The 17,032-nt window shown below is 40.6% G+C and overlaps 1 protein-coding gene across 2 annotated transcripts; it reads left to right on the top strand.

Annotated features, from left to right (window-relative positions):
• The first annotated feature begins 7,407 nt into the window (after positions 1 to 7,407).
• LOC108274614 (DEP domain-containing mTOR-interacting protein) lies at positions 7,408 to 16,703 on the top strand. Of its 2 annotated transcripts, none has more exons than XM_053686019.1 (5): positions 7,408 to 7,564; positions 8,335 to 8,395; positions 10,361 to 10,431; positions 10,640 to 10,744; positions 13,289 to 16,703. In XM_053686019.1, exons 2-5 carry the CDS (start codon positions 8,392 to 8,394, stop codon positions 13,415 to 13,417), a joined length of 309 nt encoding a protein of 102 aa, XP_053541994.1. In that variant the 5' UTR covers positions 7,408 to 7,564; positions 8,335 to 8,391; the 3' UTR covers positions 13,418 to 16,703. The 2 variants fall into 2 exon arrangements, with proteins under 2 accessions (XP_053541994.1, XP_017340315.1); XM_017484826.3 differs by having other exon boundaries at positions 8,335 to 8,436.
• The last annotated feature ends 329 nt before the right edge of the window (positions 16,704 to 17,032 follow it).

Genomic DNA, 17,032 nt, shown 5'->3' with positions numbered 1-17,032 from the left:
CGACTGCAATCCGATGGTTACCACTACCCAGTGGTCGAACATTCACTATTCATTACGTCTACCCAACAGCCTGATCACCTTTACCTAACAACCAATCGCTAATCACACTGACCAGTCAGTGATCACCAAGTAATGAATACTGATCACAGATACTTCAATCGCTAATCACTACTACCCAATGATCAATCACTGATCACACTGGTGAATAAGCAATCACCAATCACGACTGTTTAATGATCAGTCATCTGATTACCACTACCTAACAACCATTCACTCATTACTACTACCCAATTACCGATCACAGTGTTCAATGACTTACAGTATCACTAATCACCACTGTCCAATGAAAAATCCAGTGAACTCATCACCACCGTTTAAGGACCAATCTCTGAAAACCAAGACCAACAACCAATCACTGATCACCAAACTCCAATAAATAATAATTAAAACTACTTTAAAGCCAATGACTGAGGACAGCTATACCCAGTGACAAATTACTGACCACTATTATTCAACGCTAAGCTTTCTCACCACTGTTTATGGGCCAATCTCTGACCACAACTGACCAACAACCCAACACTGTTCACCCAGTCACAACTGCTTAACAACCAATCGCTGATCACCACTACCTAACAGTCAATCCCTGATCATGTTCTTTATCAGTAATGTTTATATTGTTTAGAATTATATTGTTAATATGTGTCACCTGTTTAAAAACGTGAAAGTGGAGAAGAGAGGAAAGGGTAAGTAAAATTTTGAATCAAGTCACTCAGCATATTTACCTTGCCCTCATATTGACTGCACTCCTACGCGTGTTCAGTCACTGAATGTTTAAACTGAGGAAATGTACCATTTAAATTTACATTTTCAATGTACCATCACAAAAAAAACAGACAGGAAAAAAACGAAAAACTGGGGGAAATTATTAGGGCAGTGGTGGCTCAGTGGTTAAAACAGGAGACTCGTGATTGGAAGGTTGGGAGTTCAAATCCCATCACTACCAACCTGCCACTGTCGGGCCCTGCCTTAAGCAAGGCCCTTAACCCTCAGTTTTATAAAATGAGCTCAAATGTAAGTCCCTCTGGATAAGGGCCTCAGCCAATTGCATTAAATGTAAGTGTCACTAAAAAGAAAATTTTGCCACTAAATAGGTTACTTGGGAACAGGTGAGTAACGTGATTGGGTATAAAAAGAGTTGCTTAGAGAGGCAGAGTCTCTCAGAAGTAAAGATGGGCAGAGGTTCACCAATCTGTGAAAAAACTGTCTGCAATTTGTGGAACAATTTCAGAATAATGTTCCTCAATGTAAAATTGTGAAGACTATGAACATCTCATCTACAGTACGTAATACCATCAAAAGATTCCGAGAATCTGGAGAAATCTGTGCGCAAGGGACGAGGGTGAAAATCAATACTGCATGCCCGTGATCTTCGGGCCCTCGGGCGGCACTGCATTAAAAACAGGCGGGATCCAGTAATGGAAATCACTGCATGGGCTCAGAAAAACCTCCAGAACTCATTGTGTGTGCCATCCACTAATGCTGGTTAAAGCTGTATCATGCAAAGAAGAAGCCAGATGTGAACATGATCCAGAAAAGCCACCGTCTTCCCTGGGCCAAAGCTCATTTAAAATGGACCGAGGCAAAGTGGAGAACTGTTCTGTGGTCAGACGAATCAAAATTTGAAATTCTTTTTTGGAAACTATGGACGCCACGTCCTCTAAACTAAAGAGGACTAAAGAGGACTAAAGAGGAGAGGGACCATCCGGCTTTTTATCAGTGCTCAGTTCAAAAGCCTGCATCTCTGATGATATGGAGGTGCATTAGTGCCTCTGGAATGAGCAGTCTGCACATCTGGAAAGGCACCATCAGTGCTGAAAGGTATATACAAGTTTTAGAGCAACATCTGCTTTCATCCAGATGATGTCTTTTTCAAGGAAGGCCTTGCATATTTACATAAACCACGTACTGCATCTATTACAACAGCATGGCTTCATAGCAGAATAGTCCGCGTGCTTTCACCAATTGAAAACCTTTGGCACATCCTGAAATGAAAAATACGACAAAGAAGACTGTTCAGGACTGTTCAGCAGCTAGAATCCTGTATCAGACACGAATGGGACAACCTTCCTCTCCCAAAACTCCAGCAACTCAGTTCCTCAGTTCCCAGACATATACGGACTGTTGTTAAAAGAAGACCGGATGCTACACAGTGGGACAGTGTCCCAAGTTTTTTTTAGAATTGCGGTCGTAGAAAAGTAAAGACAAACAGTACTGAGGCTCATGAAAGAATGTTCAGTATCCATGTTATTATCCACTGAAGGAAGAGTGAGACTTTTTCTTTAGGGTGTCCATGTGGGACTATCCACAGCAGCAGAGACTGAGTGACAAGTGCAGAAGCTCGAAGCAGAAGTAGAGCATCAGGGCAAATTTTGGAGAAATTTAGCAACAGGTGGAGTACCATCAGTATATGTTAGTTTATGTGGACAAAACCAGAATTGCTCTGAAAAGCATGACCAAATGTAATGCTGCCTAAACAGCCTGATTCCTCTCGTCATATTAGGAAATATTCTATATGGCGAGCATAACTACATACTACTTTTTTTTTTCTAACTACACATTCCATACTTTTAACATTGGATGTAACATGTCTCTGGGAAAGCATACAGTTGTTTTATTAGTTGTTGTTGTTGTTTTGGTTTTTTTGCCTAATTAAAATAAGCAGAATAATAAGATTTAGATTCAGTGGTTCATTTGCTATTGACGTTGACGGTAAGCTTCCCACTCGAGTAGGGTGCATGTTCCTGGTGAATCCTGAGCTCAAACACACAGCCTCTGTTTGACCAGGAGAAGATTTGAGACCTCTGGTGAACTTTGACCGGAGACGTGCAAACACGGTTGCACAAAAAAAGTGCACAGGAAGCACATTTCTCACTTGTAAAAAAAAAAAAAAAACCCGCAACCGTCTCCTTAGAGCTGTGCGGGAGCCTCCTGCAGACAAACATACAAGCGAATGTAGACACAGCCTTCTTCTACAAAATCCACACACACACACACACACACACACACACACACACACACACACACACACACACCACATAAAAAGACGTTGGACAGACATACATACGTTATCCATTAATGTTGCTGGATGAGTTCTATACACACACACACACACACACACACACACACACACACACACACGCGCGCACACACACTTATGGAGGCAGTATCAGACTTGAACATGGCTACATGAGTGAGAAAGAAATTCAGCACCATTGTGTACAGAGTGCATCCACATATGCAGTGGGTTTCAAACGTATTTGTATTCGTCAGGCTGTGTTAGTCCTCAGTTCTCTGACCATGCCGATCAATACAGCTAGTGTTTCAACAGACCTCGTATAAACTTTTAGCAGTGCACAAGTCAAAAGCTGGGAGTGTTTAAGGATTTTTGTCTGCTTTCCCTCATGAGCCAGGAAAATTCTGCATACACAAAGTAAGGAATAGAACACTTGAGTGCGTGCCGTTATCATTTTTTTTCGATATACTATTGAACATTATGATCATTAACTGTTTATTTAATGTTATGTAAAGTCTGTGAAAAAAATTCAATCTCCTTAACACTTACAAGTCAAGTGGCTTTATTGTCAATTCAGCCATATACAGCTGGTACAGTACGCAGTGAAAGGACGTTCTACTACATAAAGTACATGTGCAAACAACCGAAACAACATCCATCCATCCATCTTCAACCGCTTACTCCTTTTTCAGGGTCACGGGGGAACCTGGAGCCAATCCCAGGGAGCATCGGGCACAAGGCGGGATACACCCTGGACAGGGTGCCAATCCATCGCAGGGCACAATCACATACACATTCGTACACCCATTCATACACTACGGACACTTTAGACACGCCAATCAGCCTACAATGCATGTCTTTGGACTGGGGGAGGAAACCGGAGTACCCGGAGGAAACCCCCGCAGCACGGGGAGAACATGCAAACTCCGCACACACAGAGCTGCGGGAATCGAACCCCGACCCTGGCGGTGTGAGGTGAACGTGCTAACCTTTATGGAAGGCTCCTAATATACTATGATTAGACTATTGCTTCACCTGTTTCACATCACCTTCTCATTTCAACTCGTCACATGGCTAGTAGTCCTAAATTGCCCCTGTCCCAACTTTTTTGGAATGTGTTAAATGCATCAATTTCAAAATAAACGTTTATCTTCAAAAGGTTATGCAGTTGAACATCAAACACCTTGTCTTTATACGTTTTTGTTTTAATACAAGTCAAAGTACATTTACAGATCACTCCTCTTTGTTTATATTAGCATTTTCCATACTGTCCCAACTTTTTTGGAATTGGGGTTGCAGATAGATAGATAGATAGATAGATAGATAGATAGATAGATAGATAGATAGATAACTGAATATCTGAATGAGGAAACTCATGTATATTCTCTTCTTCCCATATGATGATCTCAAGATTGTGACCAAATTATGTGAGCTGTGTTTGCAACACTACACAAGTCAAGCCATTCTAGAGTTTAATCAAGTCATATGTCCGTCACTGTGCGACACAAGCGCAACTCCAGTCCTCATCCTCATCATTAGTGTTTATACATAGAGACTGTGGCCCAGATTTGGGAAAGCCTTAGCGAGGCTGGACTCAGGTGGACTTCTTCACCAGTACCAAGTCAACACATAGCTGGTAGTGGTTCTCCGTGACAGAGCTTAGATGGCCAGGGAGACCTTGGTTTCCAACTTTCTTCCCAAGCAGATGTGTTCTCCCAAATGATTAGAGAGCTTCAGCACCCTCATCTAGGTCTCTTGTATCTGTGGGTTTACTCACTCCCTTGCGCTGAATTGCCAACTGAGGACTACTACCTTGCAGTTCAACAAACACTTCTGAACACAAGAGTGCATAACACTCAGGCTTATAAGTGGAATTTGTTCTGTGAAAAACATTTATCTCTTCTGCTGGACTTGATGCATTACCCAGTTCTTAGGATTTTGACTTTACCTCATGACAGTAACACCTTTTCTATTCGTTTTACTGTAGTTACTGAATAATTCTTAAATAAATATAACATAAATACATATATAAATACCCGAGTAATAATGGAGAATGGGAATGGAGACAATCTAAGTTTTTGGATTTAGTTTTACGTGACAGCGACATCCAGTGTTCAAATCAGGAAGTTTAGGTTTTATTAAGATTTTTAACACTGCTGAAAGTAAGCTTTCTCAGAAGAGGAAAAATGCATGAATGCACCCTGAATGCATGCTGGTTTCATGTTTTCAGAAACGATACACTGGAAAAGAGAGTCATTCAGAGTCAAAGCTGTTAGATGGATGCTTTCCTGATTTATGCATCACTTTTTTAAAATAACTATTTGAACCTAGATGGCTAAATTTGATTGTTTGGTCTTTAAACTGTCCCTAAAGTGGTAAAGACGCTGATGGGCCAGGGTGTTATTTGGACAGGTCCGTGACAAGTCCGGCATGATGTGGACAACAAGGTACCTGAAAGTGCCCACTCTCTCTACTGGGGCACTGTTGATCTTAAGGGGTGGTAGCTCCTCTCCTGCTTCATGGCCACTATCGACTCCTTTGTCTTGCTGACATTCAGTAGGAGGTAGTTCTCTTGGCACCAGTTCTCCAGACTTTTAATGTCCTCCAAGTACGCCTTCTTGTCATTATTAGTGACCAGACTCACCACAACAGTGTTGTCAGAAAACCTGACAAGAGTTGGAAGTGGCCACAAAGTCATAAATGTAGAATGAGTACAGCAGGGAGCTCAGAACACAACTCTGGGGGTGTCCAGTGCTGAGCATGAGCGAGAATGTGGCATGTCTGCCCACCTGTACTGCTTGTGGTCTGCCTGTCCCAGGTCCTCCAACTTGGTGGTGAGTTTAGAGGGGCCTATAGTGTTAAATGCTGAGCTGTAGTCAACAAGCAGCATTTTAACATAATTCTCTAGCTGGTGTCCAAATGGCTCAGTGCTCTGTGTGTAGGAGGTGTGTGATAGCAAATCGGTTGAGTGATTGGGATGGTATGTGAACCAGGGTGTCAAGTAATGAAGAGGTGATGAAGTCTCTGACCAGTCTTTCAAAGGACTTCATCACAACTGAGGTCAGGGCTACTGGGTAATAGTCACTGAGGCATGCAGGCTGGGTTTTCTTTGGGACAGGAACAATAAAGGACTGTTTAAAGCATGTGGGAATTATTGAATGTGCCAGGGAGATATTGAGGGAGATATTGTTTTCCAGAGACTGGATGTTATCTAATCGGATGCTAGGCAGGGGAGCACAGTGTGCTCAAGCCCTCGGCCCGCTCCTGATGCTAGCTCGTTTCCTTTAGGGCCAACGCTTCAGGTCATGTCCTTTGTTACGCCTCAGGATCTTGCGCAGTCAGCATGGATCCGGTATTAAAATTGTAAACCGAAAGTGTGTATCTTATCATTTTAAAGAAATTGTTTACTTCAAGTTATTGTTGCTAAAGGTGGTTCTACATGTTACTGAGCAATAGGATGTACTTATTTTTTTCCAACTGGTTTCTGAATGTTAGTTTACATTTTGGGGAAAATAACTACATATTGAAATCTGTGTTTTTTTTTTGTTGTTGTTGTTGTTGTTGTTGTTATCACCTGAATTTTTTTTTGTAGTAATAATAATAGTAATAGTAGTAACGCAAATTTAAATGCATCAGATTTAGCTGATGGGTTAGTTTCCATCCTCAAAAATCAACCAGTTTTTAGATCTGTCTCTTTCTGTCTCTCTCTCTCTCTCTCTCTCTCTCTCTCTCTCTCTCTCTCTCTCTCTCTGTTCTTATCATTTAACTTTCAGATATTGATGGTTACAGCTGCAGTGTGGGTGAACCCTGGAACATCCTTACACGAAACACATTTACACGAAAAACTCCAATTCTGACACAAAGTAAACTCACACTGATCTCACATTGATCTGCAGGGGTGTCATCATTTCCAACACTAACTTACTTCCTGGAGTATTTATTTTGCTTGTTATTGGCAAGTAAAATGAAAGCCTTTAATTGGGTTAAAAGTCATCTGGTTGAGATGATGATGATGATGATGATGATGATGATGACGTCTACTGCATGGTCCTCATCAGTGGTAATGAAGATGACAGTTGCAGTAATGACACTGAAGCTGGTAATGAAGATGATGGTGGTGATGATGGTCATGAAGGCCTCTTGGATCATGGAATGCTGCTCATGCGTCACTGAGCTGTTTTTATCTTAAAGCAAGTACAAACTGGGATACACAGTGGAAAAAAAACAATGTGTGTGTGTGTGTGTGTGTGTGTGTGTGTTCAGTTCTAATCTCATCCTGTCAGAACCTGGCAACCAGACGCTGTAGCTCCTTCAGCACCCCCACACTGTGTACTCTGTAGTTTAAACATTTACACACACACACACACACACACACACACACTCCCATACACCTGACACAGACCTTCGCACACACTCCTCATACATCTCTGAAGCTCTAGGTTTTTAGTTGATGAAGGTGACAGAATAGCAGAATGGGACCTCGCACAGCAGGTGAGTCTATAAACACACACACACACACACACACACACACACACACACACACACACACACACACACTTATACATCCATATACACATTTACATTATTTGTATGACAGTTAGTGTGTTTACAGGATGTTCATTTGAGCAAATTGTGAATAAGAGTCAGTCAATAACAGTGTTTATATTGTACATCAGTGTTCTTTGATGCATTTCTGGAAATAAACAAAGCCCACTGAAAAGAATTTTGTAAACAAAGGCAACTAGGTCAGGGGTCACGAGTTTACAAAGCTCAATTGATCTGTAAAATACCCGTGTTGCAGTTTTGCTTTTTGAAGTGATTACAGTTTGACAGTATTTTACATTATTATTGATATCAGTAACATCATTAGACAAGCACAAATACAGGTTTCCCTTCTTTTCTCTTTTCCCCTTCCTTTCTTCCTTCTCGTTCTGTTTGTCTTTTTAACAGTTCATGGCATAAAAATATCCCCTGTATGTGTCTTATTTTCTTTTTCCTTCTACTTCCCTTCTTTTTCTTCTCTTTTTGGTCAGATCTGCCTACAGGAAAGTTAATGGATGCAAGGAAACATATTAGCTTGCTATATTTATTTGGCCTACACAACTTTTGATTAGGTGACTCTCTCTCTCTCTCTCTCTCTCTCTCTCTCTCTCTCTCTCTCTCTCTCTTTCTCTCTCTCTCTCTCTCTCTCTCTCTCTCTCTCTCTCTCTCTCTCTCTCTCTCTCTTTCTCTCTCTCTCTCTCTCTCTCTCACTCACCCAGTCGGGCCATCCAAACAGATGAAGGTCGCCCCTCAGGATCGTCGTGGTAGCAGGAGTGATGGGTATTACAATGATTCTCCTGTGCTCAATAACCCAAAGTCAGGTGTGTGTGTGTGTAGATGTTTGTATGTGTATGAGTGTCCATAGGTGCATGTGCTTTAACAGCAGTGCTTTTGATTTCCCTCTTCCTCTCTCTGTCCTGTTCTTCATCGTTAAAAAAAAAAAACATGTTTATAACCTTAGTAAGTATGCATCATAACCCGGTGAAGAACGGTGATCAATAATACGGTGTGTTTTGAGTGGAGCACGCATGCAGTCCGATTCGGAAGCGTGGGACAGTCACATGACCAACCACTTGACCAACCGTGAGTCAGAAACACATTAAATAAAACCATGTATATAAAAAAAAAACACTTTAATGTATGCGTCTGTATCCGGATTACAAAACACTGTAAACCTGCATGATAAATGTGTGTTACAAGTCGGGAACATACACGACCAAATCTTGAGCAAACTCAGTCTAAAGGGTTTCAGGGTGAACATTTCAAACAGTGATTTAATGTTAATGACTGCATTTTTCCGTTCCAATGTGATATGGAGAAAGTATAACCTAAACCTAACTACATTAGTTCATCAATTTTGCCAATAGGCCTAAATTTCTCTCCAGAGAGTTCTTCACTTGCTACGTAACGATGCTAAATAGCAAATGGTCTGCACTTATATAGCTAAGGTTCTCATTCACCCCAGTCATGGCTGACTCTGCTTCCTGACATTCCTGACACTCACCCCAGCTTCCTGACCTGCTGGGGTATGTGAAGAAAAGAATTTCACTCTGCATATGTATATGTGATCAATAAAGGCTTATTATCATGATCATTATCACCCATTCTTTCACACTAATGGTAGCGGAGCTGCCACGCGAGGCGCTAGCTTGCCATCAGGAGCAACTTGGGGTTCGGCGTCTCGCCCAAGCACACGTTGGCATGTGGAGTCACGTGGGCTGGGAATCGAAACGGTCAACCCTACAGTTAATGGACAACCCGCTCTACCACCTGATCCACAGCCACCTGATATGATGTTAGATACTGTAGCCTCTATAACCACTATAATCCCTATAGACCGTATCTTTCCTATGATTCTGCAAGTAAAAACTCACACTGCAAAGTTCTCAATGCTCTCAAAATGTTTCCGGTGAAATACAGCGCTCGGTTTTATTTATACCGTACAGCAGGCTATTATGTGTAAAGAACAGTAGTGACGTACATTCTTAGATGTCGATATGAACTGAGTTAAGGCGTGTCACTAATCACGAACTAACGAAGAGCTACAATTAACTACGACGTGAGTCTCGTGAATTCACGCGTGAATAGCGACCAACGTGCTCGGGTATGTTTGTTTAAACCAAACCAAGCATGCTGTATAAGAACGGATTTGAATTACACGTACATACACGTATAATTTATCATACGCCGCTGCATACACAGACATCATTAGATGGCAGTGGATTACTTTCACAACACTGGGTTTAAATGTTGATAGATACTAGCGTCTGCTAAATGAATCAATGTTGTAATGCTGTATTCATTTCACCCTTCTGGGTAAAGGAGCAGCGCCCCGGGCCTGAGCCCGAGCCACCCGGATCATGTACTAGTACTACAGTAGGCTTTGAAGAGAAACGGATGGAGAATGACGCAAAACGAGGATCAGTGTACATTCTGAAAGTAATCCAGCACCATTCGGTGATGTTTGTGTAGCAAATTATATAAACAATTTGAAATGATTTACGTATTTTCTTTGAGAGCGTGTTTGATTAAGTTTACACCTGAACGTTAATTCATACATTAACTAAGAAACATGTACTAACATACTTAAGCTGGTCGTAAATTCACAAGACTCACATCGTAGCGATTAGTTTGTGATTAGTACATGCCTTAACCCTTCATTAGTTCATAATTAAGCCAGTATTAATTCAGGTATTAGTTATTGGTTATAAGTGGTGAGCATTTCTGTGTGTGTGTGTTTATCAGTGTTGAAGAGGCAGGTGAGTCCAGAAGAGCTGCAGACACCTGGAGGGAAATATCTAAAAAGGATATTCACTGTGAGTATCCGTACACGCCGAACCAAACTAACTGTGATTGATCCACACGCACGTTTTCACCAGAGGAACTCGGCCCAGTTTGAGTTCCAGTACACTTTTTAAAAAAAAAACTTTTCTGGAGTGGAACTTGCCTGTACTTAATATTAATCAACACAAATCTTCACAGAAATATTAACCCTCTTGCCTGCTATTGTGTGTTTGTGTGTAGATCGTCGGGGATGCTGTGGGCTGGGGGTTTGTTGTGAGAGGCAGCAGTCCATGTCACATTCAGGCTGTGGATCCAAGCGGACCAGCTGCTGCTGTTGGAATGAAGGTGAGAAACGCTAAAGTGTGGAAAATGCGAACAGGGAAATGGGGCGCTCGTTTCTTCGTCTATACACCGTGCTAGGGATCTCAGAATCGGAATCAGTTTTATTCGCCTAAATATATACAGACGTTCACAACCCCGATTCCGAAAAAGTTGGGACAGTATGGAAAATGCTCATAAAAAGAATGAGGGGGGATTTTGTAAATGTACTTTGAAACGTATAAAGACGAAGTATTTGATGTTTTACCTATTCAACTGCATAGTTCTTTGAAGATACAGGTTTATTTTGAAATTGATGCATGCAGCACGTTCCAAAAAAGTTGAACTGGGGCAATTTTGGACTAATAGCGATGTGACGAGTTGAAATGAGAAGGTGATGTGAAACAGGTGAGGCGATCGTGTAATCATAGTATATTAGGAGCCTCCAAAAAAGGCCTAGTCCTTCAAGAGCTAGGAAGGGTCGAGGCTCCAAATCTGCCAACAGATGCGTCAGTGAATAAGCCAACATTCCCCAAAGACAAATCGGTAAGATTTTGGGCATTTTACCTTCTATAGTGCACAATATCATTAAAATATTTAAGGAATCCGGTCAAATTTCGGTGTGTAAAGAGCAAGGCCGAAAACCACTTCTGAATGCGTGTGATCTCCGATACCTCAGACGTCACGGTCTTAAAAACCGTCATGGGTCTGTAATGGAGATCCTGACATGGGCTCAGGAATACTTTGGTAAACCTTCGGCAGTCGACACCATTCGCCGCTACATCCACAGACGCAAGTTAAGGCTTTACTAAGCAAAGCAGAAGCCATACACCAACACTGTCCAGAAGCAGCGCTGACTTCTCTAGGCTCAGTCTCATCTGAGATGGACAATAGCACAGCGGAATCCTGTTTTGTGTTCTGACGAGTCGACATTTCAAATAGTTTTTGGACAAAACAGCCGTCGTGTTCTCCGGGCCAAAGAGGAAAAGGATCATCCAAGCTGTTATCAGCGTCAGGTCCAAAAGCCAGCGTCTGTCACGGTATGGCGGTGTATCATATGTGTTATTAAATGAAAAGGTGATGTTACACAGTGGTAATCAGTCGACTGTCCCGACTTTTTTTGGAGTGTGTTGCAGACATCAGATTTGAAATGAGTGTATATTTTCAAAAATAAATCAAATTCACAAAGTAAAACATCAAATAATGTGTTTTGCATATAGTACAGGGTGAACTGAATTTTCAAATGACTCTTTTTGCTTTTTTTTTTGTCGCATTTTCCATACTGTCCCAACTTTTTTGGAATTGGGGTTGCAGAATTATGCGCAAATAGTTCGAACTTGGCCTCATCAGACTATAACAGCAGGCTTAGATGTGTGTGTGTGTGTGTTTCATTAGAAAGGGCCACCCTTAGCCCACAGCCCCGATAGCCCAGACAAGTGAAGAACACACATGCAGGGAGCTCCTTTAATGTTGCCGTAGGTGTCTTGGCAGCTTCCCTGATATGTTTTCTTCTTGTCATTTTATCAGTTTTGGAGGGACATCCTGTTCTTGGTAATGTTACTGCGGTCCTCCATTTTCTCCTCTTGTTGATGATGGCCTTCACTGATGACTCAATTTCTGGTGACACGACTACGTACTCGCGTTGTAAAACATCACACCTGGCGTTTATCAACAACAGGCAGGACCGATATCTTTCTGACATTATACGATATATCAGTTGGTAGAGCGGGTTGTCCACTAATCGTAGGGTTGGCGGTTCGATTCCCGGCCTGGGTGACTCCACATGTGACTCCACATGTGACTCCACAAAGTGTCTCCACAAAGTGTCTCCACAAAGTGTCCTTGGGCAAGACACTGAACCCCAAGTTGCTCCCGATGGTGAGCTAGCGCCTTGCATGGCAGCTCCTGCTACCATTGGTGTGTGAATGGGTGAATGAGACATGGTGTAATGCGCTTTGGATAAAAGCACTATATAAGTGTGCCATTTCAAGCGGGATCATAGGCTAGCTAGTGAATTTTTTTTTTAAAAACATTAAACACTTAAACGATTGCTTACATTAGCGATTAACTTTATCCAGCGTCCTATATAGCGTTTGTTTGGGTCTTACGACTTTTGAGAGCTACAACAACGATAACAAGCTACTTACATTTGTAGATGAAGTCGGCTGAGCGTTCGTCATTCTTCTTTGCCATTTTGTTCGAGCTGAGAGGATTCAGAAAATATGATGTCATTTCCAGTAAGGGAACATAGCGAGCATCGGTGCTCCATGGTTTTTGCAGTGCGTTGTGGGATTTTATTAGGGAGCAAATGTTCCAGTGCCCTGGAAGGATTTTGCGATCGAGACAGCCCTTAAACTGGCCGACTCCCTGATCCGTGCCCCGACTACTGAACTAGGGAGCTGATTGAGACGCACCCTAGGTTTACATGTTTACATGTTTACATGTTTGAGCTGAGTAATAGTTTACATAGAGTAATACACTCTATGTAAACTAGATAATAGATCTAACATTTGAATGAGCACCCAAATCTGATGTGTGTGTGTGTGTGTGTGTGTGTGTGTGTGCTTTCAGGTATGTCAGTTTGTAGTGTGTGTCAACGGAGTGAATGTTTTGGAGATGGACTACCGGACGGTCAGTCATCTCATCCTCACCGGACCTCGCACTGTCGTCATGGAGGTGATGGAGGCGCTCGATTGCTGAGGATATGACTAAACAAGCTACTCTAAAAATTCAAAGAAGTAATTCAAAAACAATTGGAAAAAAAAAAAGTTCACTAACATACAAGGTGATGAGTTGCTGCAACAGACTGCTAAAAAAAGAAAAGAAAAAAAAAACCCTGTAAATTGTGACAGTACCCATCATATTTGTAAAGAACAACCCTTTGTGTTTGCTGTTTGTAAAACAGCTCAGGTGCAGAGGGACAATCTTTGACCCCAACGCCGTCTATTGCATGGCAACGTTTATAAAATGATAAATTGGTACGAAACAAAGAATGGTTCTCCGTATTAGATTTTAAACATTAGACAGTTTGTAAGCAGACCTGAAATACCGTGAGGGGAAATAAGTATTCAGACACTTTTGTTTTTGTTATTTAATATACGTCCTGTGCATATTTCCGCTTCAAATGTACACTCATGATGTCTTTTTTTTTTCTTTTCGTTTTTATAAATATGAACAAAAACACGTATAGTCCTAAGCATTAAACAATTATATCTTTTAAGAAATTGACTAGATTAAAACATTTCAATATATATCAAAGGGAAAAAATATATATATTATGTATAGAAATCAAATTAAAAAAAAAAAAAAAAAAAAAGAATAAAATTTGCCCTTGAGCAAATTGTAGATTATTATTGGTGACATTATTATAAAAGATGTTGCATTTGGTTGGGAAGATTTCACGCAACAAGTAGCAATCATGGTGAAGGTGAAGGGGCTTCCTAAAATTCTCAGGTACAACATCACTCGAATGGAAATTAGCTACAGAGCCACCGCGAAGAACTTAAACATCCTCTTAAACATAGAACCATTGTTTTGATGATCTGCAGGTGCGTCACACGCAGTATTTCACAACATGCCCTCAGACTAATGATAAGGAAGATTAGAGAGAAGCCAACAGTCGCTGGAAATGAGTTGCAGGATGACCTGAAAGCAGCAGGAACAACAGTGACACACAGAACGAGAAGCAACGAACTGCACCACAATCATCCTCATTCCTAAACCTCACACAAAACTAAAAGAGAAACATCTAAAAACATTTAGAATCAGAATAATTTACTGACAAAAACAAAGCACTCTTTGCCAATACTTCAGCTCATCACGTGTGGAGAAAGAAGCGTCGTGTCTGATCTTTAAGAACATTATGTCCACGGTGAAGCATGGGGGTGGGAGTTTCGTGATATGTTCTGCTCCTCTGCAAACAGTACCGGGGCGTTACACGTCATGATTGCCAGAAACACGAATGAAGTGATGTACTGGGACATACACGACATACAGATCAAAAGTTTGTGGACACTCGACTCAAATGTCTCTCATGATGTTAAAAAGCTTTTGATCTGAAGGTGTGTGATTAAACAATTTATTTACAAACAAAATTTATTTAAACGGACGGCTCGGAGGGAAATATTTCCGAAAAGCAGCCGATAAGAGTCCGGCGTCGGGGCGAACTAATAATACTTTAATGCTGTTTAAAAAGCATCTCGGGGAAATTCCTCAAGAAATCAGTTGAGAAAACGCTTCTTCTAGTCAAAAAGGGCGTCTGCTTTGAAGATGCTAAAATGCCCTTTTGGGATTTTTTTATCACAACACAATTCACATAGTTCCCTTTGTGTTACTCCAGAGTTTTGATGACTTTATTATTATTCTAAAATGTGGGGGGAGGGGAAATAAAAAATAATGAGTGTGCCTAAACTTTTGACCGGTAGTGTATAAGAGGAGAATTTAATCTCATCAGCTAAGGAAGTGAACCTGGGGTGAAGCTGGACGGTTCAATAACCCCAAGCATACAGCACATAATAACACACGTGAGAAAGAAAGTGAAGGTGCTTGCATAGACTAGCCAATCTCCTGACTTCATTTATGGAGGACTGCCAAGAGGAATGCGCCGAAATCGGACCACGATGCTGCAAAAAGAGAATGAATTCTTACCATAGACGTCTCGAATCTGTGATTTCCAACTAACGTTACTAATATGATTACCAACCGTACTAATGTTGATCATTCATGGTGTCTAAATACTTTTCTTTTTTTCCTTATCTCTTTTGTTTTTAAACATATCTTTGTTTATGTCTATACATGTTTTTTTTTTATAAAGTCATGTTTATAAGTACAACGTCAAAGGATACTATGTGTCTAGATTTGTAGTGGATATATGCACTGGAAGTATATTAAGTGCCTGAATACTTATTTCCCCTCACTATATTAGCAGATATTGATTAGTAGATCTAAGTTTTCAGTAGACGTTATCAGTACTTATCTTACAGATTTTAGTTATTGATTATCTGAGATATTGATTCGTAGATTTCCATTTTCTCAGCGGTTCCTAGTTATCAATTATTTTGGTAAAGTCCCAATTTAAACTAGCATACTGTAGACATATACATAACAATATATACACATCTATACACATTGATTTAGCTGGTCAGTTTAACCACAAGAGCCCTACAGGTAGAGTGGGAAACGGTCAATTTTAGAAAATTTACCTTCTGACCAATGAAATATGAGAATTTAACAGTGCTGTGGTGTCATAACTTAAAAATATCCAGGTTATACCATAATCGATTCTTATATTAACTAACCTAACTTGCTGATCTATTAAGCAGCGGATATTTGGCCCAGTAAACTGAGAACTCCAGTTATAAACGTGCTGTAATTATGGCTTTTGCAATAAAACCAGTATACACCTTTAAAGCACCCTTAATATTTAGCACGAACATTTAAAATAATACAAATTAGTGACGGACTGCTTTAATGTATTTCTTATTAAAAGCGTATTATTATAAGTACAAACTATACAATGTAAAGTACACAATAAGCATAATTAAAACGATTTCGTTTGTAAAAATTTAATTCCAAACATAATTATACGTTGTCACTTAATTCATGATAAATACATGTGCCACAGAAAGTATTACCCAGAATATATTGCTCATTTGTTCTATATTCATTGCTTTACAATGATGAGTTTTTACTTCAATAGACAGTTAATAATGATGATTTCTGTAAATGAACATACTAAACATACCTCCGTCTCGTTATACTGCATGTACACACTGTACTTAATTTAAAGATGCATGTGATTGGGTTTAATGTGTAATGTGTGGTTATGGTAGAGTACTTGCCTGTGCCGTGTAGTTGTAGCATACAGTCTCTTCGTTTAACTTAGGAAAATATATCCGGTTAATTGGTTTATTCTTTCTTTAGGTTTCTGCTACAGTTATATGTCTTTGTCCATGTGTGCACTTAAAATAAATTTCTATGCACGCAACTCGTTTGAATGTTCTTCATTTTCACACTTCATATGGACTTTTCATATCCAAACTATACAAATATGCAAAAGAAAATACACACGAGCACAAATCTGCAACCAAGAACCTACACACCAGAGTTATCGACTCCCAAAAGAAGGAACCGATTCTGAACAGCTGAAACGAGTCGTCAGTGATTCCAGACTTTACTTCCTGTACAGACCTTCGTAGGTTTGTAACGAAAAGCCCCGCCTCTGGTCTTCATCGGCCGCTCGCTGACAGCGGTAGAACAATCACGACACACTGGGACGTCTGACCAATCAGAGCAGAGTATGCTCTCTGAAAGGAG

Source organism: Ictalurus punctatus, chromosome 14 (genome assembly GCF_001660625.3).
Source record: "Ictalurus punctatus breed USDA103 chromosome 14, Coco_2.0, whole genome shotgun sequence".
Lineage (NCBI taxonomy): Eukaryota > Metazoa > Chordata > Actinopteri > Siluriformes > Ictaluridae > Ictalurus > Ictalurus punctatus.
This window is presented reverse-complemented; position numbering and strand designations above follow the sequence as displayed.